The sequence below is a fragment of the Trypanosoma cruzi genome, genomic scaffold, assembly GCF_000209065.1.
Source record: "Trypanosoma cruzi strain CL Brener 1047053516697 genomic scaffold, whole genome shotgun sequence".
Classification (NCBI taxonomy): domain Eukaryota; phylum Euglenozoa; class Kinetoplastea; order Trypanosomatida; family Trypanosomatidae; genus Trypanosoma; species Trypanosoma cruzi.
Window position 1 is genome coordinate 45,947 of NW_001849550.1, and position 26,019 is coordinate 71,965.

Below are 26,019 nucleotides of genomic sequence, written 5' to 3' on the forward strand. Positions count from 1 at the left end.
TTTCTTTTCTTTCTCTCTCTCTCTCTCTTTTTTTTTTTTTTAGCGTATTATCTAAGAAATATGGGCCGTTTTAAGCCACTCGCAGTCAAGAAGAAGTATGCAAAGAAGCTGAAGCAGAACAGACCTGTCCCATACTGGATTCGACTCCGCACTGGCAATCGCATTAAGTGGAATGAAAAGCGCCGTCACTGGCGCCGCACGAAGCTTCACTACTAAACTTACGGTGCCGTTTCAAGCCTACGCATTTTTATATTGTTTGTTTTTTGTTTAATGTTTTATTTTTCATTTTTGATTTAGTTTTTCTTTTTAGTTTTTATTTTTGTTTGGTTTTGGCCTTTTGATGAAGGCCGATAAATTTCATGGAGTAAGCATAATATTATAATATTTTCTTTTCTTTCTTTTTTTTTTTGTGCACTGCAGTTTGTGTGTGAAAAGATGGGAGAAGCGTCAAAAGCTGCTAGTCGCATCCAGGTGGGTGTTCGCATGTGTCCTCCGCGGCAGGGCGAAAAGGTAATTGTACATGCTGATTCAGATGATCAGCGAGCTGTTTTGATTGATGCCGAAGGGGGACGCGCTTCTACCATGTTTAAATTTGATCGTGTGTTTACTGGGGGTCAGGACGAGGTATATGAGACGATTGGGCGGCCAATGTTGAAGGAGGCGTTTGAAGGATTTAATGTCTGTCTTTTTGCTTACGGCCAGACAGGAAGCGGAAAGACACATAGCCTTTTTGGTGACCTGAACAGCAAAGAAGGCTATGGTGTGGCTCCACGCTTTGCGCAGGACATGATTGAGGAGGCTCAGCTCCGTGTGGAATCGGACAGTGCCGCGACAATCAAGTTTTTTGTGACGATGATTGAGGTTTATATGGAGAAGGTCCGTGATCTCCTCGCTCCCCGGGCACGAGGGCAGGAGCCGGAGTCGCTTGAGATTCACGAGGATAGTCAGCATCGCGTTTATGTGAAGGGGGCGGGCGTGCACTCTGTGCTTAGTCTGGAGCGAATGTTAGAGCTGCTCAAGAAGGGCAACGCAAATCGTCAAACAGGTGAGACGAAGATGAACGAGACAAGCTCGCGTTCTCACGCCATCGTTCAAATTACCATCTCTCAGAAGTATGGGTCTTTGGATATGCGGGATGTAGAAAGTGTTGTTTTGTTGGTGGATTTAGCTGGAAGTGAGCGCCAGAGCAAGACGGAATCTACTGGGGTTGCGTTTGAGGAGGCGAAGAAGATTAACCAGTCTCTTTTGATGTTGGGCCGGGCGATGAACTCGTTCAGTGACCGTAAGGGAGGAGACGCTTTTATTTCTTTGCGCGCTTCGAAGCTAACTCGGCTGTTGTCGGAGAGCTTTGGTGGCAACAGCAAGACATGGATGCTCGCAACCGTGTCGACCGCGGCAAACAATTTGACAGAGACCATCTCCACCTTGGAATACGCCCAGAACGCCATGGCCATCACTAATAAGGCCAAGGTGAACAAAACTGCGAAGGATCTTGAGTATGATGAAATACAAAAGCTTGCCTGGGTTCTTCAAATCCGATTGGACGATGAAGCAAAGGGTATATCTGCGTTGGACGCACAGATACAGGGGCTACGCGGAGAAATTGATTGCATGAAGAGTAAGTTGACAGTTGCCAGTGATTCAAAGGTTGAAACTGAATTGAAAGAAGCGCTTGAGGACCGAGAAGAATTGTTGTTGTCATTGAGAAAAGGCCTAATTGAACAAAGGAAGATTAGCGGCTTCTCTGCGGCACTTGTGTGTTTTTCTGGAACTTGCAAAACCTCATTGGCGAACATACCCTTTGGTTCATACGAGGTGACGACTCTAGTTGTTCCTTGTTACATGTTGGCGGGGCCGCCTCCCTTTTTGATTTGCCATATCCATGTTTACCTTACAGAAGAAAGTTCCGTTGCAGTGTTGCTTCGTCTTCGAGAGTTACAGCATCTTCCAGATTATGCAACTGGCGGCGTGCAAGTGACTGTTTGGTTCGAAGGGCATTATTCGAGTGCTGTTCAAACACCCATCGTGCGGCCAAATGGAGGTAATCCCCAATTTTCCCTGCGCCAGATGTATCTTTTTGGACCACATACAGAGGACCTTGAGCGCTTTTTCCAGTTGGATGTGTTAAACTTTCGTGTAGAGGGGATAATGTCTGATTTGACGTCTTGAACGACCGTTTTGAAACGGTGAATTTGAAGACTCTCTTGGAAATTTTCCTCCTTGTTATATATGTGTGTGTGTGGGCTGCTGTTTGAAGCTGCTATCAGCGCAATTTCCAGCCAAAAAAAAAAAAAAAAAAACTTTTAATAGATAAGATATGTGATTTGCTTCGTTGAAGTATTTGGTTGAAAAATAAAATCGTTAAATCACTTTTTTTTTTTTGGTAACTCTTATTGTTATTATTATTATTATTATTTTGCCTTGATTTTCTTTCTGTGGCGTAGCAATGGCCGAATTGGCTGGGACCGCTGGTCGCATCCAGGTGGGTGTTCGCATGTGTCCTCCGCGGCAGGGCGAAAAGGTAATTGTACATGCTGATTCAGATGATCAGCGAGCTGTTTTGATTGATGCCGAAGGGGGACGCGCTTCTACCATGTTTAAATTTGATCGTGTGTTTACTGGGGGTCAGGACGAGGTATATGAGACGATTGGGCGGCCAATGTTGAAGGAGGCGTTTGAAGGATTTAATGTCTGTCTTTTTGCTTACGGCCAGACAGGAAGCGGAAAGACACATAGCCTTTTTGGTGACCTGAACAGCAAAGAAGGCTATGGTGTGGCTCCACGCTTTGCGCAGGACATGATTGAGGAGGCTCAGCTCCGTGTGGAATCGGACAGTGCCGCGACAATCAAGTTTTTTGTGACGATGATTGAGGTTTATATGGAGAAGGTCCGTGATCTCCTCGCTCCCCGGGCACGAGGGCAGGAGCCGGAGTCGCTTGAGATTCACGAGGATAGTCAGCATCGCGTTTATGTGAAGGGGGCGGGCGTGCACTCTGTGCTTAGTCTGGAGCGAATGTTAGAGCTGCTCAAGAAGGGCAACGCAAATCGTCAAACAGGTGAGACGAAGATGAACGAGACAAGCTCGCGTTCTCACGCCATCGTTCAAATTACCATCTCTCAGAAGTATGGGTCTTTGGATATGCGGGATGTAGAAAGTGTTGTTTTGTTGGTGGATTTAGCTGGAAGTGAGCGCCAGAGCAAGACGGAATCTACTGGGGTTGCGTTTGAGGAGGCGAAGAAGATTAACCAGTCTCTTTTGATGTTGGGCCGGGCGATGAACTCGTTCAGTGACCGTAAGGGAGGAGATGCTTTTATTTCTTTGCGCGCTTCGAAGCTAACTCGGCTGTTGTCGGAGAGCTTTGGTGGCAACAGCAAGACATGGATGCTCGCAACCGTGTCGACCGCGGCAAACAATTTGACAGAGACCATCTCCACCTTGGAATACGCCCAGAACGCCATGGCCATCACTAATAAGGCCAAGGTAAATGACACCAAGAAGAATATTGAGCTGAAGCGACTTAGGGAGCTTGTTGCATCTTTAGAGGGCAGGTTGGATGTTCTTGCGCTAGAAAAGCAAAGAAAGCAAGAAGAAATTGGACGTTTGACCCAGGAGCGGGATAAACTGAGGCAGGAAGTTGCATTTGCTGATAGTGTTCACGACGCGAGGGATAAACTGGAGTTGGCGCTTAACAACATTCGTCTGAGTAACATTGCTCTTCGAAGAAGGGTGGAGGCTGCCTCAGAAGGTTTCATCCATTCTCTTGACAATAAGTCGTGCTTTCTTTTTTTCAAAGGTCGTTGCAGCATTACATTAGAGAGTGTGCTGCGTGGACAGCGACGTTCTTTTTATATTGGTTTGTTGACGGAGAGTGGCGTGCTTACCGAGGCTACGCTTCACATTCAATTATTCCCGTGTGAGCATCACGCCAATGAGCGAAATGATCCAATGCAATTCATCGGGAAGAGTTTACGCTTTTGTCTTCACGTTGTGGGAGCGTCAGGCATCCCTAAAGCTTTTGTTGCACATACTTTTTGTAAATTCACTCTTTTGCATGATCGTGAAGAACGCTACTTTACGACATCGACAGCGGAGAATACGCAGAACCCTCGCTGGGGTTATGTGAAGGTTTTTGAGATTCCCGAATTGACTGCTGAAGTTATACGTTGTTTTTGCGAGCACACTGTGTTTGCATTTGAAGTTTTTGCATTTAATGCGTGAATTTTAGCAGGGTCGCCCCTTATTGGTAGTTGTACCACTTGTTTCTTTTTTCTTTAGTTTTGCGACCGTCCCCCTTCCTCCGTTTTTTTGCCTTTTATGTTTGGTAGTTTTTGTGGTGCAAAAAATCACAGTCGGTGGTGTGGTGTGGCTTGGGGGAGTTACTCTTCTTTTTTGTTGTTTGTTTTTTTCGAGGGATAATTTCTTGTCTGTGTGATGTTTGACTCATTTCTCCTTTTTTTTCTTTTCTTTTTTGCCTTTCTTTTCCGCCTTTCTTCGATTGCTGCTGGAAACAAAAATTTTTGTCTCCTTATTGGCGATGCGAGGGTGGGAATGTGTCTGATGCGGTGTGTTTTGTGCTGTGTTTACTTCTACAGGGCACGTACTCACACACACACACAAAAAAAAAAGGGTATGCTTTTTTTTTGACTGCATCCTTGGAAGGGGTGCGGGACTTTAAATGAACCGCATGCTCTAAAAAGTGACTTTAGAGCACATTTACAAGTTTGGATTTTGGTAATTGCCCAATTTCTGTTGTAACATGGATCTCATTAAATTTTATTCCCCGCCTGCACCAGTGTCTTAGTGACGTGCGTTTCCGTAAGTTTTGTAACGAGGCAATCTCTGTGTCTTCCTGTGATGAAGTTACTCTAAACTGTTCAGGGGAAAAGAGGGAGTGTTATATTTGTTGTACCCGAGTTACAACATCGACGTTGTCGCAGCCTCTCCGGGAATGTGCATCCTGTAAAGGGGTCACTGTGTATTGTGGGGCGTCCCTTGTGGCATTCAAATGTAATACGCGGGAAGAGTGTAGGCCATTGGTGAAGGGAATTTTGGGTTAGGGCATGTATCACTTGCGAGAGATGAGAAAGGTGGCCAAAGATGGTACTGCGACCGTTGAATTTGTCATTTGTCGGGGAAGAGGGGCGTGATCGAAAAGAGGAGGTATCCCCATCAAAGAAATTGGGCAGCATGCAGATGCCACCTCACAAGGTTCCCCCTGATGCAGTTGTCACTGCCAGTGGGTTTGAGGAGCATTGCGTCTGTGGCACTTTTCCTGCGGCACCTCAACTTTTTTTTTTTTTTTTAGAAGAACAGGGAGCGGGCGTAGCGGGGGCATCTGGTTCTTGTTGCGTCGGTAAATTTTTTTAATGAGTTTTATGGCTGCACATGTTTTTGGATAACACATTATTATTATTATTATTGGGAGTGGGGGGAATGACGTATGTTAATATTTTTTAGTTCCTATGGATCCGTGGTCTACCTTACATGTATATATATATATATATTTGTTGTCTTGAAGACTTCCTATTTGTATTCTTTTGTTTTGCCCCTTTTTTCTACTCTCCCTACTGTTTTGGAACACACCTCCCCTCCTATATATAAATATATATTTTGATTTCCAGGCCGGGTGGGCATGTCGGATCGAACACATGCACGCCTTTTTGCTAGTGGCTTGCCATTAACATCACGGTGCAATACATCGCCAGAAAGGGCCAAATCCGCATATATATCAATGCCCAGCCACATCTCAGAGCGTTTTGCAAGCGTTTCAACATCATTAGTTCCGGGAAACAGAATCAGTATACAAAAACAGGGCCATGCAAGCGAAGGTTCTGTGAGAAGGGTTCCCTTGCGTCTTGCGAATCTTACCACGGGAGGGAACATTTCTGGTCGACAGGGCTTCACACTGAATCCATCTATGCCGGCAGAAAACTCACTAAAGTCATATATTTTTCCACGCGGTAGTCTTTCAAAACGATTACGATGTATCCCGGCCTCTAATAATTTATCTTCATCACTCAGTTTGTCACATGCGCCTTCGAATGCACGATTAGTACGAGCCCGCGCTGCCGCTGGTGCTGCTGACGGTTTCTTTATTCCACCCGTACGCGCCGTTGATGAGGGAAAGCTTGTTGTTGTACTGGACCTCGATGAAACGCTTGTGTATTCACGTTCTGGCAGGATCATTCTGCGTCCTGGGATCAACCGACTTTTTGATGTATTGCGTGGACGCTGCGAAACGGTCGTCTGGACTGCTGGGGAAAAGTCTTACGCAATGGAAGTATTGCAGCTGATAGATTCTTCACACTGCGTCCAACACTGTATTTACCGCCATGAAAAGTGGTGGACCGAGAGACCAGGTTATGTTAAGGACATTGCTGCGTTGGGTCGTCCTCTTCACCAGACGATTATAATCGATAATACACCGGATTGTTTACGAGCGCACACCCGAAATGCATTGCTCGTCAGGGACTTCAGAGGCCCTTGTGGAGGAAGTTCAAGGTTTGACAACACTCTTTTTGTACTTGCAGACGTCATTGATGACGTTTTGAATGGTTCAGAAATTTCCATTGATGCTTTCCACGATCACCCGCAGCTCCAACTTCGTTCTGTTGAATGTGAAAGTGGCAGTACTATTGATGTACTTACGCTGAAGCAGGATAACTTCCTTGACCCTCCAAAAGGTAATAATGTGATCCCCTATAATACGCAAAGGGCGAGTCGACGTCGTACAATGGTTGGAATGTAATTGCGTGTATGCCATAGGCGTTCGTTGTGCTGCTGCCAATACAAATAAATCACGCCAGACTTGTATTTTTTCGTAGTTTTATTTGGATCCGGGCCTTACCCTTCCTCCCAAGGCCTCTAACATTTCCGGCCGAACACTTTCCTGCCGAACTTTTTCTTGGAAATGAGCGTGTTTACATTTATGTTTTGTGATTGATCCTGTTTCCGCGGGCGTTTCCTTTTTTTGCTTGCCTCTTTTTTTTTTTTACCTTTTTTTTTGTTGTTTGTGTATACTACTTTTCGTTCTTTGTTTTTGTTTGTTTGCTTTGTAGGCTCTGTGAAAATCTGAGGGGAGGGAAGTCTTGGCGGCGGGCACGGAGAATATCTTTTTTTTTTGGTGTTTGTGTTTTTGTGTGTTTGATATACACCGTTTCCTGCGAGGGGTGATTTTCCTCTCGCCTCCTCTCCCTTTCTTTTTTTTTTTTTTTTCATCTCGACTTCTCAATGTTTTTGTTGTTTTCTTTGTTGTTGGGTGGCACGTATTATCCTTTCTGTAATTTATTTTTCCCCACCCCACAGGAGGCACATATATCTCTATATATCTATATCCACATCTATATATATATATATATATATATATATATATTTCTTCGGTCCTTTGAAACCTGTGGGGGGAAAAGGGCAAAATGAGTAATATATATGTATATGTATATGTATATACTTATAAATAAATAAATATATATATATATTGATAGGAGTGTTGCAATTTTGAATGTGGGTGTAAAAAATAAAAATAAAAGGAATGAAGCGGGTACGCTGGATGATTTTTTTGGCAAACGCCCCACCTCCTTTTAATGCCGTGCTTTTTTTTTTACTTTTTTTTTTTTTTTTTAAATTGCTTCTGTGGCCTCTCAATTTGTGGTGGGGCTTGAAGGCGGTCGTATGCATCATTTATGTGACGTTGATGCTCTCTTTTTTGTAGATCTCTTTCATTATTATTATTATTTATTCCTTTTCTTCCTTTCTATCTTTTTTTTTTCTCTTCTTTTATTTTCTCTCAACGACATCAGCGTGCATAGTTTTGGCATTCATGGGGGAGGTGGTTCCGACGGCCTCCAGGGACTGGTCACTGAACAAGGAGAAGGAGTCGGGAAGATTGTTCTGGTGGAATTGCAAGTACAGCATTAGCATTTGGGACAGTAACCTCAATTTGGGCCAACCACGGCATGAATTGACTGATCTCCTTGTGTGGCAAGCTTTTTTGCATTTTCAGATTGCCTCCGTGTACAAGTTGTGTTTTGTTTGTCACCAACCGGAGGGAAATGAGGATATGAAGGTTTGCTGTTTTTGTGGGTTAACGGTGCATTGCGATTGCTCCAGAGAGGCCACCGCTGAGCAGTTGGCATGGAAACCAGCCAACTTTGGCTTTGAGGCATACTTACGGGCCTGTTTTAACTGTGAGGACGTTCATGTTCCTGTCAAGATTCGAGCCAATAGGGAGGCAAGCAATGCACACCGTGTGGCTTCTCGAGCCTTGTCTATTAAAGAAGAATATCCCGAGCACATTCTCCGGGATATTTTGTGCCTCGCGGAGAAGGCAGAGCAGCCCCATTCCAGTAGCGAGGATGCGTCACTTGTGGCATCCCTGAGGCGGGTTCTCACTTCATTCTATCAGTCAGAGGAATCTTGTCTTTTTCTAAAGCGAGAGAAGCGCCCAGAGAAGGGAGGGGGCATTGGCGTTGTGGCCGCGAAGGATATTCCAGCTTTTACTGTTGTAGGTGTCTACCCTGGCTACCTTGATGTCTTGAGCGGAGAGCATTTAAAGCTTGGTCGACCTGTTACCAAGTATGCCCTGAAGGATCTTAACTGCGCAGATTATGACAACGTTGTTTTTGAGGAGTTTCAAGGAACATTCACGCCGTTTATCAACGAGCCATGTGAGTTTGAGGAGAGTAACTGCGGGTGGATACAGGAGGACAAGCATCGTGAGGGACGTCTTAGCATCATGACCGCGCGCAAAATTGAGGAGGGAGAGGAACTGCTCATTGGCTACGGACCGTCATATCCAAGATCATACCCCTACCGGTACGACGTATTGACATTTCATAAGACAGAGACCGAGTTTGACACACCCTGCTTTGCTCTCTGGCGCTGGACGTCGACTGACGAGAGTGACGCCCGTCTTGTTTCTTATGTGGGCTACGAAAAGAGCAAAGATTTTTACTTTTTTTGGGGAGAGCAAGAAGAATAATCATGAGAGAGACACATACCGTTGTCTGGGTTGAGTGGACGCCGACCGTTTACGTACTCACGTAAGGAAGAAGGGAGGGGAGGCGAGAAAGAAAAATCCACAGGCAAAAAAAGCAGACTGAAGATGAAATGGATTACACATATATGCACATAAACATTTGGTATATGAGCCCACCGACTGCGTCTCGCTTAACGATAGATTACACGCGATGTTCGTTACCTTCTAAGAGGCCCTGAAAAGCTTTTTTTATTTACTTTCTACCAATTCTATTCATTTTTTTTTTTTGTGTGTGTTCTGTCTGAGTTGGGGTTGAAAGAGTGAAAAGCGAATACGCATGCAGGATGTCTTTGAGTTGTTATCTTCGCTTGCCTATTGGACTGATCGTTGTGCTGTTTTTATGCACACAGACCTTTGGACCTCCTGTGGCGGAGCAGCAGATTTCGGAGTCCATACGTTCGATCACTGCCCAGTACAAAAAACTTGTGGAGAGGGCGATAAATGAAACAATGCGAAGTTTGATGGATCACTTGGATTCCAACCGCGACGGTCAGATCCAGCTGGAGGAGTTTCAAAGTCTTGCGGCCGCCGCGCTCCAGAGGGTCCGGAATGTGAGGCCAATAACACAGGAAATTGGTCTTGCTTTTTCCCATATTACATGGACAGAGCTGATGTGGCGGTATTTTCTACTGCAGCTACTTTTTTTATTCTCCCTTTTTTTATTGGAAAACCTGCGGTGCCTCATATTTACTGCCCCGCGCAGGCTTCTTCTGGATGATTCATACTTGACAACGACCCCGCCCGAGGTCGGTCCCGAGATCGCATTGACATACGACACCCCTTGGACCACGTATGAGCGACTGAAGATGGCGTTCTTTGCCGCAACCGGTCTTTTGTTCTTGCGTATCTTTTTTTTACTTTTTTTTGCCGTACTCGCGACATTTTTTATGAGCCTCTGCGGCTGGCGAGGTCGAACGCGTCGTGGCAATCCGCTTTGGTTTGCGGTGTGGAGCAACGCAGCCACTGTACTTGCTCATATTGGCTCCGTCTTTGCTGGGGTATATCATATCAAGGTGTTTGGAAGATTTGCAGATGCATCTGAATGTAAGGTAATGATCGGCAACCATTCATGTATCATGGAGGTTATTATTCTCTTTATATTGGGGAACTTTCCGTCGTTTGTGACACGGAAGGAGAACTGTGAGAAAGTTCCATTCTTTGCGGACGTTGCTGAATGCCTGAGTGCCATTATAGTGGACCGTAAAGACGTGAACTCTCGACAGCAGACTGCAGATGCTATTCGAGCACGTGCGAAGGACCGGAACCCCAAGTCCCCACAACTTCTTGTTTTTCCGGAGGGAACCACGTCCAATCAAAGGGCACTTTTTATGTTTAAACAAGGCGCCATGGTGCCTGGGGAGCCGTTGCAGATGGTTTGCGTGAGCTTTCCCTACAAACACTTTAATCCATGCTGGACGGGACGTCCCTGTGGTGGAAACAGCTTTAGTGATCTCTTGATGCGCTTATGCTCACAGTTTGTGAACCACTTGGAGGTGCGGGCCCTGCCGGTATACACACCGACAGAGGAGGAAAGAAAAGACCCAGCTTTATACGCGAAACATTGCCAGCAGATGATGGCTACCGTTCTTCGCTGCAGTGTCAGTTCCTGTAAATACAGCGACTACGAATCAATTTCAACAGGGAAATCTCGCTCCTAGGACGCCTGCTTTGTAATTGCACAGCGTAAAAACAAAAACAGCTGGAAGGAAACCGAATAAAAAGTATGAAAGACACTTTAGCAGCAAGTACAGCATAATGCTATAATATACTACGAAACGGGGGGCGGTGGGTGGGATGGATGGCTCTCCTTTTTTTCCTATCTTTTCTTTTCCTTTCAATTAAAAGGGGAGTACCAACCCAAACAATGAAGAACATGCAAACCGGAAAAAGCGTTGGATCCGCTGCACTTTGGCTTGAATTTTTTGCGAAATTTTTTTTCTCTTTTTTTTTTTTTTTTGTGTGTATGTGTCTTATTTAGCTGCGAGGTTTTACGGGTGAGGAGGAGGAGGGAAAAAGGGGAGTCGAACGATGGACCTCTTGCTCGATGACCAGCGTGAGACACCGTCGTTTTCTATGGGTCTTTTTGCGGACCGTGTCAACAGCATCCTTGAGGCACCGCTACCAAAATGTCTTCTATTGAAGGGGGAGAAGGCGGGCGAGCGTTTCATCGGCAGCACTGTGGGACTGAGTCCGCGTGGAGCTGTGTCGCCGCGGCGTACCACCATCAGTTCCTCCGCTGTTACTACAGCTGTAAGAGGGAATGGCTGTGCTTCCCAGCAGGGGAAACCGATTTACGAGGCATTGCTTGAAAGGGGACGACTGATGTCAGAGAAGAAGGAGGCAATGCGACTACAGGCACTAGAGGAGGAGCTCAGTGAGCTGCGCCCGGCACCGAGTATCACTTACGCAGCGGCACGGAACACCCCGCGAAGACAGCAGCGGATAGAGGACCGCCTGCTGCAGCGGGCGAAGGAGGCAGAGATGCGCCGGGAGCTTCAGGCAAAGCAGCGTAAAGAAGAACTGTTGAAGGAGATGAGTGTCATTGCCCCGTTCCAGCCGAATATATCACGCAAGGGCCGAAAGGCAACCCCAAGGGCTCGCAATATGGCAGAAAAAACTCAGATGGACTGGAATCGTCAGCGCGAGCAGCGTAGAGAGGCGGCGCGCACTGCGAAGTTGATGCATGAGCTGAGCGAAGTTCGGGGTACGCCAGTTATCAACCCGCGCTCGGAGTGCCTTGCAGCTCGCCGTCGGAAGAAAGAGGGTCTTTTGGGCATGAGTGCGGTGGATGCGCTTATAGAGCGGGATCGCATTGCACAATTGAAGAGATGGGAACGGCACGAACTTGAAAAACGAGCTGAGCAAATCCCTCAAATTACATTATACGCCGCCACCCTTCAGAGAGATGGTGATGCGGCAGAGCGGTTATACGCGGAAAGTTACAAGAGGGAAGAACGCCGCTTGCGGCAAGAGGAACAGCTCATATCAAATGGTGCGGCACCTTTTACCCCAAGAATCAGTCCACACGCGGCCACGACACCGCGTTTCCGTAGTGTAGAGGATGAGCTTATGGAGAAACACATGCAAAGCATCGCATTGAAAGAGGAAGCCCAGCAACGGGAATGTGAGCAGGAGTCACGATGTCATCGGCCTATCATCAATCCTGTAAGTGAGGCGATTGCATCAAAGCTTCCTGAGAGTACATGCGAGCGTCTGTATCGTCAAACGCGGGGCACGCCCAAACACAGAGATCCTGCATCAAGGGACTTATCATTTTCAGAGAGTTTTATTAGTGGCAGCCGTGTGGCTTCTCTTCCCGAATCCATGGCAGAGTCATTGCAGTTCTACGAGGAGTCTCGGCAAGAGAGGCTGCGGAAACTTCGGGAGGAACAAGAGAGAATTCAACATAAGGAGTGTACATTTGCGCCTCTTACAAACAAACGAGATTCTCATTTTGGCGGCCCAGAAGATGTTGCCGCAAGAAACCAGCAGTGGCTTGCACGCAAAGAACGGAAGTTGCGTGAGCTGCGTCGAATGAAGGAAGCAGAGAAGGTGAAGGATTGCACCTTCAAACCGGAGCGAGAAAGTCCAACAGTTAATTCCACACGCTATGGGGAGAGTGTGTATGGCGGTGATGGGACGCCCTGGGGTGTACAGGAGTACTTGGAGCGGCAGGAAGAGGCCCGCCGCATCAAGAGAGAGCGTGAGATGCGGCTGCAGCGACGCCCATCATCTGCTCCGCGTCCGTCGACGACGACCCCGCAAGAGTTTCTTTTGGGTAGACGTGACGGCGTTTCTGTGCGCAGCCTGCGACGTCCTCCGCAGGTGTCTCTCATGTCACCTGGAAAGGAAGATGACCCACCTATACCACAAGAGCCACAACATAAACATGAGAGTGGTTTGTCTGTATATGAGCGCATTTACAATCGTATCTACGACACTGTTGCTAGTGGCGGCGGCCTTGGCAAAATTGGCGACAGTGATGGAGCAGAGACCTCACTTTGCATTGCTTCTTCCTTTTATCGTTGATAATAACTCATTAGCACTTTTTTTTTTGAAGCTTTATGTCAGGTATATATATATATTAATTTGTGTTTTTGTTTTTAGAAGAATGGGAGAGTTGGTGTCTGGTACCTCACGCACGGTGTACATTTTACATGTTTTTTTGTAACATTTCTTTCTCTTTCGCTGTCTGTGTGTGTATGTGTGTGTGTCGTGTTTGCGTGGAATGGCAGATAAAGAGGTCATTTGCCTGGGGAGTGTGGCACAAAGAGTGAGTGAATGAGAGGGAAAATATCTGGTGATCTCCCGTTTTTTTTTCTTTTCTTTATTTATTTGTGTATTTATTATTTTGGCGCGTGTGTGTATCATTTTTATTTACGAGCAGCATCTGCATGGCGAATGAACTTACAACATCGCAGGTTGTTCTTTCTGCCTTCGTCTGCATTATGGTCGTATTGGTAGGCGTTCTTTTGTGCTGCCGTGGAAGGCGGCAGGATCACCCGGCGACGACAATGAGTTGCTACACACCTCTTCTTTTCTATCAGAGTTCATCACGTGTGGCTAAGAAGTGTGGGGACCAGGGGCCGTCATTCATGCCTCTCTCACCATCCGATAAATGTCGAATTTCTGAATGGCTACTGGAGGTGCAGAGGGCCATTGACAATAGTGGCAAATCGCTTGCCGTACCGGGGTTGTCTGATCCACGGAACCCAACGATAGTGGACTCTTTGGCGATGATGGCAACCGTGCAATTTTGCTCAGATACCTCTGACAAGATAATTATGGAGAGCTCGGCGTCTGAGTACGCGACGTATAGTCCTCGTGTGTCTGCCGTGGAGGGAGCGACAGAACCTCTTACGTTTCATTTGGACCCACTCAGTCGCTAATGAAGGGCATCGTTTTTTTAGTTGCTGTTTTAAATGCGTACTTTTGGAGATGATTTATTGTTTATTTTTTACTTAATTATTTATTTTGGTGTAGTGGCGTAATTTGACAGCTCTATCCGTTTCCTAAGAGAGAGAGTGTGTATCTTTTATGGCTATGATACTTGTTGCGACTGCATCACGGAAGACCTCTGAGGGTGAATGCGTTCCTGTCATTCCGGCTGTGACTCTCTTCATGTCCCTTTCTATTGGGCGTCGTTGCTCACATCCACCAACGTTGCCTGCACGGTTACTGCTTTTGTGGCTGCGATTTCTGTCATAGACCATCGAGTATTGCTGGGCGAGAAGAAATGAATGGGAATGAAAGAGGGCAGGCCGTCATTCAGAGATGGAGACAGCGAGAAATATACCGTGTGCGCATGCCAACTAAGACAAGCAGAGAAGAAATCTCTTTCTCTTTCAATTATCCATAATAAAAACAAAAAACAGTAACAACATGAGAAAATTTTACTTTGTTTGCCTGCATATCTAAAAATAAATATTAATTTTTTTCTGCCGCTTCTTTTTTATTTATTTATTATCTTTATTTATTTACAACTTCAGGCTTTAAATGGGGGGAGGGGGACAGATCTGAAACGAGGAGGGAACAGGGCTATTTGTTAAATCAGAGCAACCATATAGTTACGTACATATATATTACACACTCAAACGGAGACTGAGAGACCTGTTTGAACACTGTCGCGGAGACGGAACAGGGCACCAAATGGGTTGCGGTGCAACTAGGGATGTCAATCCGTTGCCACCGCCAGATGTAGATTTCCGCTCGGGAGGTCAGTTGTTAAAGTTGGGTGGTTCTTTGAAAGCGAGTGGAGGGAAGGAGCCCCTGATGCGAATGCCCGGAAAGGATAAATACATTAAAGAATCCGGGGCGGTTGTTATGGATGACCGTCAGAAGAGCGAAGGAGGGGGAGGCAATCGGGCATCTGTTGGCATGTTGATTTTGTTTTGTGCACCGGGCACAGACGAACTTGTCATTTCATACCGTGAGAACTCATCCGGTGCGATTTATGCCAAGCGTATGACAGACAAAGAACTTTTGGCATCGAAAGATGCCGCTGGCATAAGAGTTTCGTGGGGCCTTTTTTTCAAGTCGCTTGCGTCCGATGTATTGAATAATAGGGCTGTTGTACGATATTCCACAAGTACTAGTAAAGATGTTCACTTCAATATCCTCAGCAGAAAAGATCGGGGTGTGAAGTACGACTATACATGTGAGCTTGTGATGGTCTCCGGCCTCGGGGCCTCGGCTGAGCAGAATGCGGTTGTTGAATATTTTGTTGAACCCATGACACGCATGCTACAGGTCCGTCGTCGTGTTTCTGCGTGTTCTAACCGGGGCGACGCTTTGGAAAAATTAGAGTGTGACCACGTCGTGAAGATGGCGGCTTTGCGACGCTACAAGGCGAGATTAAAAGAACTTCTCAACACGGTGAAGCCACTGCGGGAGGAGGCTTCTATCATATCCGAGAAGACGATGAACTTGCTCCTTGAGGCAAAATCTCTTGAGAGCAAACTCCAGATGATGCGTGGCGGGATTGGTGATGAACAGCCCTTAGATATTCTCTATGAGAAGGGCGGGGCGCAGTATTTCCAGCACGTTCCACATGCGGAATTTTATTATCCAAAAGAGGAAAAGGTGGACCAAGGCATTTTGGCATGTATCCGGGCCGCATTCCCCCTTTTTCCTGGTGCCACTCTTGACGGTATCATGACTGTTTTAGATCGTCCTGAACTGCAGCCGCTTCTCAATGATTTCTCCCGTCCTTTGGTCAGGGATATGTTTGATGTCTTTTCTGGTCTGGATCGATGGGACTACAATGTCATCGAGCTGGAGATTATCACGAACGGCAATGCGCTTTTCTACACGACTTACGTGCTTCTTTACAAGCTGGATCTTGTCGCCCAATTTCATCTTGATGACACCGTACTGCAGCAGTTCCTGCTGGGCGTCCAGGCGGGTTACCATCCAAACCCGTACCACAATTCAATGCATGCTGCTGATGTGACACATATCAATTATTACATCATGATGATTGCTGGTCTGAAGGAAAAGTGCCATTTAAGCAAGGAGAAGGTGCTGGCAGGTGTGATTGCTGGCGCCATTCATGACTTCGATCATCCTGGCTTAAATAACAATTTCCATACCAAGACAAATGCTTACTTGAGCACACTCTACAATGATCGATCCATTCTTGAAAACCACCATATTGCTTGCATTTTTGAACTTATACTACATCCTGCTTACAATGTGTTCTCTCCCCTTAGCAATGAACAAATGCATGCGGTGCGTGAAACAATGATAGAGATGGTTTTGGCAACGGATATGGGGAATCATGGAAATTTGCTTAGGAAGTTTAAGCTACGCATGGCAGAGACCACCGACTGGCGTACGGAAAAGGAAGATGTTCTTTTAGCTTTATCTATGAGCATAAAAATGGCTGACATCTCTAACTGTGCGAGGCCAAAATACATCTACGCTGAGTGGGCGAGAAATATTTCACGAGAGTTTTACAATCAGGGGGATGCAGAGGCGGCGTGTGGACTCCCCATATCTCCATTTATGGATCGCAAGAGGAAAATGGCTGATTTTCCAAAGGGTCAAATCTCTTTTATGACGTACATTGTGGTGCCTATGGTGGAGGCGATTTCGGAGTTTCTTCCGTCACTTTGCTTTGCGCTGCAGCACTGCAACGAAAATAAAGACGCATGGCAGAGTTTTATTGAGGAACATACTTGAAGGCTGTAAAAGAGGCCGTGATGTACGATTTCCACACTATCTTTTTTTTTTTTTCTTCAACCGTTTTGTGAAGATTTGTGTTGCCTTTGCGAGGAAAGAAGTGCGTGCAACAATAAATGGCTGTGTATGCAGGCGAAATGAATGTAAAAGGAACAAACGGTATGTACACTTCTGTGGATTTATATGGGGGCACTGTGTATTTTCTGGTGTTTTATTTATTTATTTTTTAAATTATTTTTGTTGCTGCCAGGGCCAATAATCTGAGTGGGAGGGCGAGATGACGCGTCTCTTTCTATTATTATTATTATTATATATTTTTTCCTGACTTTTACTTATTGTTTTTACATGCGGACGGATGCAAACTTGTGAGTTAGAGCGCGGTTGGTTGTGGTGGGTGAATGCACTGCATCCGCCCCTATCAAACAACACAAACAACAAAAAGAATTATCTTCTGTAATTTACTGCTTCTGCCTTTTTTTTTTTTTTTGCCATGGCGCATTTGTTTTTGGGCACACACACACACTTAAATAACAGGCAATTTTTTCGTGAGAAAAAGGGGAAATACGGCCGATAAAAATCCGTCAAACATGTGGGATCCGTTTCGCGATGTGGAGCGCCTTCTCAATCGCATGCAGTCCGTCACCGGCACGAGTTTTCTCTCCACATCCGCTCGTGGATCATGGGTGCCGGCGATGGACATTGTCGAGAGGGAGGACAGCTACAAGATTCTTGCTGACTTGCCCGGCATGAGCCGCAACGACGTCTCTGTGGAGATTGAGGGCAGCCAACTGTGCATTGGAGGCAACCGCAAGTCCATGCTGAGTGAAGAGGAACACAAAAACGTTGTGATGGCAGAGCGCGGTTCCGGGAGATTTGAGCGCTGCGTGCGACTTCCCTCACCCCTTGAAGAGGGCAGCGTGAAGGCCAGCCTGCGTGATTCGGTGCTGCTCGTGGAGGTGAAGAAAGTGACGGACGCCGTGCGGAAGCGCTCGGGGATCTCCGTGAAGATCAATTAGCGTCCCATCGCCGCTGCATCCAAACCGCATTGATCTCGACAGCACTCACGGACCCAATGGAGGAAAAAAAAAAAAACGAGGAAAAAAAGCAACAACAAATAAAATAAAATAAAAGAAGCGAATCTTTTTATTTATTTATTTATTTATTATTATTATTATTATTATTATTATTATTATTGGTAGCAGTATTAGTATGGATGATGTTGATGGCGTTGGTGCAAAAAGCAAGTTTTTGTTTGTATTTTGTTTCACTTCTGCGTATGTGGGGCCTTTTTTCCTTCTTTTTTTTTTTTTGGCCAACTCACCCCTGTTTTTAATCTGCGGGCGGTACCATGTTGTTGTTTTTTTTCTTTTCTTCCGTCTTGGCTGAACCTTCTTCAACGTATTTCCACCATGAGAGTGTGGGCCCCCCCTTCTTATTTTTTTTCTTTTTTTTTTGGACACCAGGAACTTTTTTTTTTCTTTTCATTCTTTTTTTTTTTTCTTTTGCGTGTTTGCAAACAAAAACTGCTCCTTTTGCTGCTGCTGCTGCGGCACACACACAAACAAAAAAAAAAAATAAATACCGCAACCAAACATAAAGGAGTAGGTCGAGATAATGCCGAAGGGAAAAAATGCGATCCCCCACGTGCACCAGAGGAAGCACTGGAACCCGTGCTCTTCCCAGAAGGGTAATGTGAAGGTTTTCCTCAACCAGCCCGCACAGAAGCTGCGCCGTCGCCGCCTACGCCTTTTGAAGGCGAAGAAGACGTTCCCACGCCCACTCAAGGCGCTGCGCCCGCAGGTGAATTGCCCCACGGTGCGTCACAACATGAAGAAGCGCCTGGGCCGTGGCTTTACCGTTGAGGAACTGAAGGCTGCCGGCATCAACCCTCGTTTTGCCCCGACGATTGGCATCCGTGTGGATCGTCGCCGCAAGAACAAGAGCGAGGAGGGCATGAGCATCAACATCCAGCGCCTGAAGACGTACATGAGCAAGCTGGTGCTCTTCCCCATGAGCTACAAGAACGTGCAGAAGGGCGAGGCCACTGAGGAGGAGGTGAAGTCTGCCACTCAGGACCGCACACGCTTTGGTACTGCGGCTGTTGGTGGTTTTGTGACGCCTGCTCCCGAGGCACCACGCAAGGTGACAGAGGAGGAGCGCACAAAGAACGTGTACAAGTTCCTCAAGAAGAACCACAGCGCTGTTCGCTTCTTTGGCATTCGCAGGGCGCGTCAGGAACGCAGGGAGGCCAAGGAGAACGAGAAGAAGTAATTTTTTCCCGCACGATCCTATCAAGACTTGCTGCATTCTATTTTTCTTTTTTATGTTTTTAAGTTTTTTTTCTTTGACCTATTGGCGCCTGCAGTACGTTTTATTTTGCCTTTACGCTTGTCTTTGATATTTCCTGCAGTTATCCGCTTATTATTATTTCTTTTTGCGTTTTCTTCTCGATTACATTTTTTTTTGTTGGTTTTAGAGTAGCGTCGCCGATGCCGAAGGGAAAAAATGCGATCCCCCACGTGCACCAGAGGAAGCACTGGAACCCGTGCTCTTCCCAGAAGGGTAATGTGAAGGTTTTCCTCAACCAGCCCGCACAGAAGCTGCGCCGTCGCCGCCTACGCCTTTTGAAGGCGAAGAAGACGTTCCCACGCCCACTCAAGGCGCTGCGCCCGCAGGTGAATTGCCCCACGGTGCGTCACAACATGAAGAAGCGCCTGGGCCGTGGCTTTACCGTTGAGGAACTGAAGGCTGCCGGCATCAACCCTCGTTTTGCCCCGACGATTGGCATCCGTGTGGATCGTCGCCGCAAGAACAAGAGCGAGGAGGGCATGAGCATCAACATCCAGCGCCTGAAGACGTACATGAGCAAGCTGGTGCTCTTCCCCATGAGCTACAAGAACGTGCAGAAGGGCGAGGCCACTGAGGAGGAGGTGAAGTCTGCCACTCAGGACCGCACACGCTTTGGTACTGCGGCTGTTGGTGGTTTTGTGACGCCTGCTCCCGAGGCACCACGCAAGGTGACAGAGGAGGAGCGCACAAAGAACGTGTACAAGTTCCTCAAGAAGAACCACAGCGCTGTTCGCTTCTTTGGCATTCGCAGGGCGCGTCAGGAACGCAGGGAGGCCAAGGAGAACGAGAAGAAGTAAGGCGTGCAAGCTCAATTTTTTCATTTGTTATTATTGTCTTTTGACTATTTCACTGGTGCGCTGTGGCGGTGGGGTCACGCCCCAGGGCCGTTTTTTTTTTTTTTGTTTTTTTTTTGAAGCTGCCAAAGGGGTTGTTGGTTTTATTGTTGTCGCGCGTTTTGCTCACAGCGTCTTGACGAATTCTTCTCTTGTTCTCTTTTTTTTTTTGTGTGTGGTTGCTTTCTTCTTTTTTTTCTTTTAGTGTTTTAACACAGCAATAAGAAGAAACAACACGCATACATATAAATACAAATAGACGTGTGGATAAAAAAAACCACATTGGAAGTGATTGCACGCGAAAAATTGTGTTGGCGGGTGCGCTAGAGGATTATTTTACTCGCTATTGAAATTCGGCGATCAATGTTGAAAGACCGTTTTGCTCACTTGCGGATTGTCGATAGCGACTCTGATTCCGATGATGCGCAAGCCGTGAGACAACACAACTTGGCTTCTTTGAATAAACCCACATATAAGAGTTCTACGGAAACCACGGAGGCATTCCCTACGGCTGCTGCCGCTGCTCCTACCTCTCCTTTTTCATTTCCTATAGCCGCCAACGTGAAAAAAGACATTGCAAGTTTGGCGGCGCCAGCGGGGGAGCCAGGAGGTTCTTCGTCTCATACCCCGAAGGCGACTTTTTTAAATGAACCTCCTTCAATGGTAAGAGGTTCCTCGTGGAAGCTATCTTCTGATAAAGAAATTCAATCACTGAGGCTCGGCGGCGGTTCCGTAAATTCCTTCGCGGCAGCCTCTACCTCCGGATCGGAGCGAAGAAAAGTCCAACAGTGTGAGCGGAGCGAATTGCCAGACGCCTCTTCCGCTGTTCCTTCTGGTCTTCGACCTTTGTCAGTTTCTGAGAGATTTGAGGAAGGGACGCATGTGGAGGAAAAGCAGGTGACACCGCAAGGCGACGCGGAAATGGCAGCGACGACGAGCGAAAAGGCCGAAGAGTGGGGGGAGGGTTTGGAAGAGACCCACAAGATGGAAACGGTGGAGGAACCACCTACCCAAATGACGGAGCCAATGGCTGTAGTTGGCAGTAAAGAAGAACTCAGAATTGTGGCCACTGACCTGTCAGAGCCATTACCCGCTCCAGCCGACGACGCTGGGCGCGCGGAGGTGAAACGCTTTTTGGAAGAAAGGTATTGGGAAAAAACGCACGGGTATGATCCATTTAAGCGAAGGATGCCACTTTTTGTGGCCATAGAGCATTGCTCTCCAAAGAATGTACCGGTGCGTTCCAACCTGCCAGAGCGCAACGCGTTGGAAGCCAATCCCGAGGCGGTGCGCGCTGAGGAACCTTGTCAACACGAGATCGAGCAGAATTATCCGGATTCCGAAGGAGTGGGAAAGTTTCTTGATGAGGAATTGGCTGTTGCTCTCCGTGACGATCGCCTTTTAAAAGAAGGGGGCGAGGGGATGGCTGGACCCGCTCCAAATATGGCTAGCGTGGTTTCTGTGGATGATGACAACGCCGGGGACATGCTGAGCAGTACGCAGCCGGCAGAAAGTGGGGAAATTCGGGGTGCGTTCAGAGAACATCGGGGAGAGGCTTATGAAGAAGGAGGCCAAATGGGCGATCCCATCATTACTGACGAAAACGTTCTGCAGGAAGAAGCTGCGAGTGAGATGCGAACATCAGCAACGAACGTCAAAAAAGAGATGGAGGGTGACGAGAATGAAGAAAGGACCTCTTCTACGGAAGGAAGTCAGCCTCATTTGCCAGGACAAGCCGATGATGCTTCTAAAGTTCTCTTGAGCAGTAAAGCTGCTCTCAACTTGCCGGGGAAGATACAAGAAAATGAGTATGCCGAGAGTTTGAAGTTGGATGAAAACAATCAGAGGAGCATCAGGAGCAATGTGAGCAATTTCATCGTGGAAAGTGATCAAAAGGGACAGTCGGAACGAGGTTCTAACGAGGAAATATTCTTAGCCAAGGAAGAGCTGCTCATGAACGATGGGATCAATGTGGACTCTCTGAGAGAGAAGCGTGAGGTTCAGTCAGCGAATGAGAGTGCTGTGCAGCAAAACAGTAGGACTTCTAATAAGAGCGAGGAGCCATTGCAAAACTCGGAACTAACCGTTGAGAGCCTACGAAAGTTCAATGCAAGGAGTTTTGAAGGGACTCATTGGGAACGCTACAACGAAGGTGAGGAATACACAGACTCTTCTCTGTACAAAACATGTTTTTCCCCGGGCACCACCGAGGCCGGAAGCTTTCGGATGGGAAAAGGTTTGCCTCGGCGTTTTGCCGGATACAACGACTGCGGAGGGGCATCTTTGAGAAGGCAGGAATTGGCAATACCACCTTTTCACAGACGCCTTATTTTGGACATGGAGGAGAAATTTCGGCGAGAGAAGAGGAGTATGGAGCATTCACTAAAGGAATACACTTTTCACCCACGCACGACTTGCACGCCGCGTGGACATTTGCCCCAGCGACGACGTAATCCAACGAATGGCGGTTCAACAGAATCACCTTGTCAGAGTTTGGCGATGACACCAGCTCGATCCTCAGCGCGACACAAGGTTCTGGAGGAGCCACTGCCTACATTTAAGCCAGAGATCTCCAAATTTGCACGGGAGACACAGCGGCCCAAAATACCTTACCATGAACGTCTATACTCTCCAAGGCCTTCCCCTGCACGAGCAGGACCGGGCGGTGCTTTAAACGGCACGTCTCCCCATCTCTCGCCCCGCATGGTGGAGTTGATTGATGGGGCAACACCTCCACTGTTTCGTCCGGAAATTTCTCCAATGGCCAAGGCCATTGAGAACGGTGCTCCATTTTATGAGCGTCTTTATCAAGTAAAAGCCGATGTGGAACCAAGCCGCGAAGGAAAATCCCTTCTGCAATCGCCGCCTATATCGCCCCGTCGACCAACACGACCCATTCAATTGTCTCCTCGGCTTCTGGAGCGTCCTGCACCACCGGCAGAGACGCTTCCGTACTCGTTCCATCCGGAAATTTCTCCAAGGGCCAAGGCCATGGAGAACGGTGCTCCATTTTATGAGCGTCTTTATCAAGTAAAAGCCGATGTGGAACCAAGCCGCGAAGGAAAATCCCTTCTGCAATCGCCGCCTATATCGCCCCGTCGACCAACACGACCCATTCAATTGTCTCCTCGGCTTCTGGAGCGTCCTGCACCACCGGCAGAAACGCTTCCGTACTCGTTCCATCCACAAATCTCTCCACGAGCGATGTCTATGGAGTCCCATGGTCCTGTTTATGAGCGGCTATATCCTATAAAAGACGAGAGATCGGCGATATTGCAAAGGCAAGAGAAGAAGTTTGAGGATTTTTTGGCCTCGTTTCAGCCTTCTATCGCGGAACGGAGCAACGGTACAAATGCGGATTCTCGCGTGATGGGGCGAGATGTGGTTAGACGACTGACGGAGCATAGGGAGCAATCCCAGCGTTATGTTGACCCATCACTCACTTTTCATCCCTTTATCACGCAGAAAGCCAGAGATTTGAAAAATGAGAATTCGGCAGTATTACCGTAGCGACTTGGCTGTTTCATTGGATGAGATGTTTCTTATGTTTATTTGTATCACTGTGGGAATATTTCCTTTTTGTTTGATGTTAATTTGGTAGTTCTTAGTCTTTATCTTTTTAATTATCCAAGCAGATTAAAAAAAGGAAAAGGAACATGTATGATAATAACAGAACTCAAATACGTTTCTTTTTTAAAATTTTATTTGGTGATGTGGGCTACTGTTTCCCATACGTGCGCTGCATTTTGGGGCTTGTTTTTGTTGTTTTTGTGTTCCTTTTATTGTATATATATATTTTTTTACATTCTGAATATAAAAGGGTGAAAAAACTGCCTGTTGGCACCAATAAAGCCTTGTAACCACATGCATTGGGACGCCCAGGAGCCTATGGTTCAATCACAAAGATGTGAACGTTGCGGCGAGGGCGGTGCCACGTTAGCCAATTGTGTAGATTGTGGCCGCTATTTGTGTCGTCGGTGCGTGAGCTGCGCTGGACAATGTGCCGATTGCACAGCAAAAGTTGAACAGTCTGCCCTGGGTTGTGCCATCTGTAGGAATATGGAAAACGCTTATTACTGGTGCGCCGCATGTCACTCCATTGTCTGTAGAAGATGTGTGCTTCAGTCATATAAGGGTCGGCCCACCACCGTTCTCTGCAAGTCTTGTCAGATGTCATCCCCACTGCCGGCGCCGGTGACGCTGTGCGGCAGGTGTAAAGGGGTTTTGCGAGACGAAAGCACGTGGTACTACTGCGAGGTGTGTGCGGAGCCACTGTGCAGAAATTGTCTTTCTTCTTCTTTTGAGTGCGGTGTGTTGAAGTGTCTGACGTGTTGTCCAGCCCCTGTCCGATTATTGAGTGGCAACAGGCAGATTCGAATGTTTTTAGACGACGAGCTGAAAACCCTGGTAGCTTCCATTTCTCGAACAAAATCACAAACGGCGGCAACAAGTGCAACGACGGGGGTGTCTTTTTCAAAGTATAGGCATTTACGAAATCGCGAGAAGCTGGGCGAAGGGGGCCAGGGTGCTGTGTTTAAGTGCACGACGCTGGACAATGAGGTGGTGGTTTCAAAGGAGATGACGTTTGATGACGGGGATCGAGCGGCTTTTGAGGCACGTCTTATTCAGGCCGAAAAGATGCGGATGCTTTCCCATAAGCATTTAATACGTTATTTGGATGTGATTGGTTTGGAGAACCCGTTGAAGATTTGTGTCATCATGCCGTACTACGCCGAGGGAGATCTCTTTAAATATATCAAGCGGCAGCGTGGACCCATCGAAGAGCATAAACTCTGCTCTATTATCCTCCAAATAGCATCTGCTTTACACTATCTTCATTCCCAGAGGCCGCCCCTGGCACATTGTGACATTAAACCCGACAATATACTTCTTCTTAACCGTGAGGAACAAGTTCTTCTTATGGATCTGGATCTGTGCCGTTCCTGCGATGTTCAATCGAGTGCAACGTCAAGAGTTCTTTACGAATGCCATGGGAACTCACCGACATTTGAATATCGTGCACCAGAGATGGTGAAGTCGGCGGGATCGACGGAGTCTGATATATTTAGTTTAGGTGTTGTGTCATTTGTTTTGGCGACGCTGCCGGAGTTTGCAATGCTTCGCAACGGCAAGGGCGTTATGACGGTTCTGAATGACTCTGACTGGACGCCGGACTCCTTGGCACGTGCAGTTCGTGCCGCAATTGAAGCGCACACACGCGTTTACTCGGAGGAGCTGATAGATCTTATTATTGGGATGTTGCGGCACCGACCAGCCTCACGCCCCCAGGCGATTGAAGTAATGATGAGGCTTACGGAAGCAATGGAGAATCGTCTTTTGAGGTGCGGCATTTGAGAAGCCGGCTGTGTTTTTCCCTTTCCTTGTGTATACCAGTTATATGCCCACTCCTTATATATATCTTGCTGATTACCCTTTTTTTCTTCATGGTCTCGTTTTTGTGGTTGTTGCAGCAGTTCTTTATCTTTTATTTGCTTTTCTTTGTATCAAAAAATACATGGCGAAGAATATTTATTTTATTGCACTATTTGATTTTTCTTTTGCGAGTTGTTGTGTGACGCATTTGTGGGATGCAAACATCGAAGCGAAGAGAAGGCACCTCAGGGAACAAGAGGAAACGAGGAGCTTAGTGTGGACAACGTACCGAGTTTTGCCGTTTAATGCCGTTGAAGGGGAAGACGCACCGATGAGCTGCGAAACCAAAACGGATTCCTTTTGTGGTGTTTCTCCGTTGTCTGCTGCTTATGACTTTTTTCTGTGTTTTTTTTTTTGTTTCTAATAGTTTTCTTTTACTCTGTGCGCGCAGAGGCGTGTGGACCAAAAGGGAAAAGGGGAATAGGCCAGAAGAAAAAAAAAGGAACCGCACGCATCAAGCGAAAGTTTACCAACCGCAAGCATTCCCTCTGCTGGAGCGACACCCGCGGCGGAGGACGACAAGAGAACGAAGGAAAGAGGCCGTAAGTTGCGTGCACCATTTATTTCTCACTTTTGATACAGATTTGATTGTGCGTGTGTGTGTGAAGGGAGTGAGTATATATATATACATTAAGGAGAGGAAGTGAACAGAGGGAGCCGACTGGTAAATTGCATCCACACAAAGC

General features: G+C 46.9%; 14 protein-coding genes across 14 annotated transcripts, besides 28 other annotated features; all 14 read left to right on the top strand.

Moving 5' to 3' along the window:
* Positions 1–40: part of a sequence feature (CT-rich) that runs on past the window's edge.
* Positions 1–384: part of a sequence feature (haploid, Esmeraldo-like haplotype) that runs on past the window's edge.
* Positions 61–216, top strand: Tc00.1047053508153.184 (60S ribosomal protein L39, putative; the record flags this gene model as incomplete). The annotated part of the gene is made up of 1 exon (XM_817029.1): positions 61–216. The coding sequence occupies one exon, from the start codon at positions 61–63 to the stop codon at positions 214–216; it is 156 nt and encodes a 51-aa protein (XP_822122.1).
* Positions 261–325: a microsatellite.
* Positions 385–445: a sequence feature (haploid, non-Esmeraldo-like haplotype).
* Positions 436–2,169, top strand: Tc00.1047053508153.190 (kinesin, putative; the record flags this gene model as incomplete). The annotated part of the gene is made up of 1 exon (XM_816957.1): positions 436–2,169. The coding sequence occupies one exon, from the start codon at positions 436–438 to the stop codon at positions 2,167–2,169; it is 1,734 nt and encodes a 577-aa protein (XP_822050.1).
* Positions 446–1,325: a sequence feature (areas not merged during assembly with more than two copies in the genome that could not be assigned to a particular haplotype).
* Positions 1,326–2,656: a sequence feature (haploid, Esmeraldo-like haplotype).
* Positions 2,282–2,309: a sequence feature (AT_rich).
* Positions 2,391–2,416: a microsatellite.
* Positions 2,447–4,219, top strand: Tc00.1047053508153.200 (kinesin, putative; the record flags this gene model as incomplete). The annotated part of the gene is made up of 1 exon (XM_816958.1): positions 2,447–4,219. One exon carries the CDS (start codon positions 2,447–2,449, stop codon positions 4,217–4,219), a length of 1,773 nt encoding a protein of 590 aa, XP_822051.1.
* Positions 2,657–2,884: a sequence feature (areas not merged during assembly with more than two copies in the genome that could not be assigned to a particular haplotype).
* Positions 2,885–26,019: part of a sequence feature (heterozygous, non-Esmeraldo-like haplotype) that runs on past the window's edge.
* Positions 4,446–4,483: a sequence feature (T-rich).
* Tc00.1047053508153.210 (hypothetical protein, conserved) lies at positions 5,634–6,749 on the top strand (the record flags this gene model as incomplete). Its single annotated transcript, XM_816959.1, has 1 exon — positions 5,634–6,749. One exon carries the CDS (start codon positions 5,634–5,636, stop codon positions 6,747–6,749), a length of 1,116 nt encoding a protein of 371 aa, XP_822052.1.
* Positions 6,962–7,055: a sequence feature (T-rich).
* Positions 7,314–7,373: a microsatellite.
* Positions 7,421–7,476: a microsatellite.
* Positions 7,591–7,619: a microsatellite.
* Positions 7,696–7,785: a sequence feature (T-rich).
* Tc00.1047053508153.220 (hypothetical protein, conserved) lies at positions 7,818–8,978 on the top strand (the record flags this gene model as incomplete). Its single annotated transcript, XM_816961.1, has 1 exon — positions 7,818–8,978. The coding sequence occupies one exon, from the start codon at positions 7,818–7,820 to the stop codon at positions 8,976–8,978; it is 1,161 nt and encodes a 386-aa protein (XP_822054.1).
* On the top strand, positions 9,320–10,693 carry Tc00.1047053508153.230 (hypothetical protein, conserved; the record flags this gene model as incomplete). The annotated part of the gene is made up of 1 exon (XM_816977.1): positions 9,320–10,693. The coding sequence occupies one exon, from the start codon at positions 9,320–9,322 to the stop codon at positions 10,691–10,693; it is 1,374 nt and encodes a 457-aa protein (XP_822070.1).
* Positions 10,966–10,992: a microsatellite.
* Positions 11,064–13,064, top strand: Tc00.1047053508153.240 (hypothetical protein, conserved; the record flags this gene model as incomplete). Its single annotated transcript, XM_816978.1, has 1 exon — positions 11,064–13,064. The coding sequence occupies one exon, from the start codon at positions 11,064–11,066 to the stop codon at positions 13,062–13,064; it is 2,001 nt and encodes a 666-aa protein (XP_822071.1).
* Positions 13,225–13,261: a microsatellite.
* Tc00.1047053508153.250 (uncharacterized protein) lies at positions 13,430–13,924 on the top strand (the record flags this gene model as incomplete). The annotated part of the gene is made up of 1 exon (XM_816979.1): positions 13,430–13,924. One exon carries the CDS (start codon positions 13,430–13,432, stop codon positions 13,922–13,924), a length of 495 nt encoding a protein of 164 aa, XP_822072.1.
* Positions 13,977–14,011: a sequence feature (AT_rich).
* Positions 14,451–14,473: a sequence feature (AT_rich).
* Positions 14,484–14,515: a sequence feature (AT_rich).
* On the top strand, positions 14,685–16,718 carry Tc00.1047053508153.260 (hypothetical protein, conserved; the record flags this gene model as incomplete). The annotated part of the gene is made up of 1 exon (XM_816980.1): positions 14,685–16,718. One exon carries the CDS (start codon positions 14,685–14,687, stop codon positions 16,716–16,718), a length of 2,034 nt encoding a protein of 677 aa, XP_822073.1.
* Positions 16,928–16,957: a sequence feature (AT_rich).
* Positions 17,012–17,038: a sequence feature (AT_rich).
* Positions 17,306–17,734, top strand: Tc00.1047053508153.270 (heat shock protein 20, putative; the record flags this gene model as incomplete). Its single annotated transcript, XM_816981.1, has 1 exon — positions 17,306–17,734. The coding sequence occupies one exon, from the start codon at positions 17,306–17,308 to the stop codon at positions 17,732–17,734; it is 429 nt and encodes a 142-aa protein (XP_822074.1).
* Positions 17,798–17,851: a sequence feature (A-rich).
* Positions 17,878–17,912: a microsatellite.
* Positions 18,186–18,222: a microsatellite.
* Tc00.1047053508153.280 (60S ribosomal protein L13, putative) lies at positions 18,333–18,989 on the top strand (the record flags this gene model as incomplete). The annotated part of the gene is made up of 1 exon (XM_816982.1): positions 18,333–18,989. The coding sequence occupies one exon, from the start codon at positions 18,333–18,335 to the stop codon at positions 18,987–18,989; it is 657 nt and encodes a 218-aa protein (XP_822075.1).
* Positions 19,208–19,864, top strand: Tc00.1047053508153.290 (60S ribosomal protein L13, putative; the record flags this gene model as incomplete). Its single annotated transcript, XM_816983.1, has 1 exon — positions 19,208–19,864. One exon carries the CDS (start codon positions 19,208–19,210, stop codon positions 19,862–19,864), a length of 657 nt encoding a protein of 218 aa, XP_822076.1.
* Positions 19,955–19,979: a microsatellite.
* Positions 20,045–20,103: a sequence feature (T-rich).
* Tc00.1047053508153.300 (hypothetical protein, conserved) lies at positions 20,264–23,410 on the top strand (the record flags this gene model as incomplete). The annotated part of the gene is made up of 1 exon (XM_816984.1): positions 20,264–23,410. The coding sequence occupies one exon, from the start codon at positions 20,264–20,266 to the stop codon at positions 23,408–23,410; it is 3,147 nt and encodes a 1,048-aa protein (XP_822077.1).
* Tc00.1047053508153.310 (protein kinase, putative) lies at positions 23,765–25,255 on the top strand (the record flags this gene model as incomplete). The annotated part of the gene is made up of 1 exon (XM_816986.1): positions 23,765–25,255. One exon carries the CDS (start codon positions 23,765–23,767, stop codon positions 25,253–25,255), a length of 1,491 nt encoding a protein of 496 aa, XP_822079.1.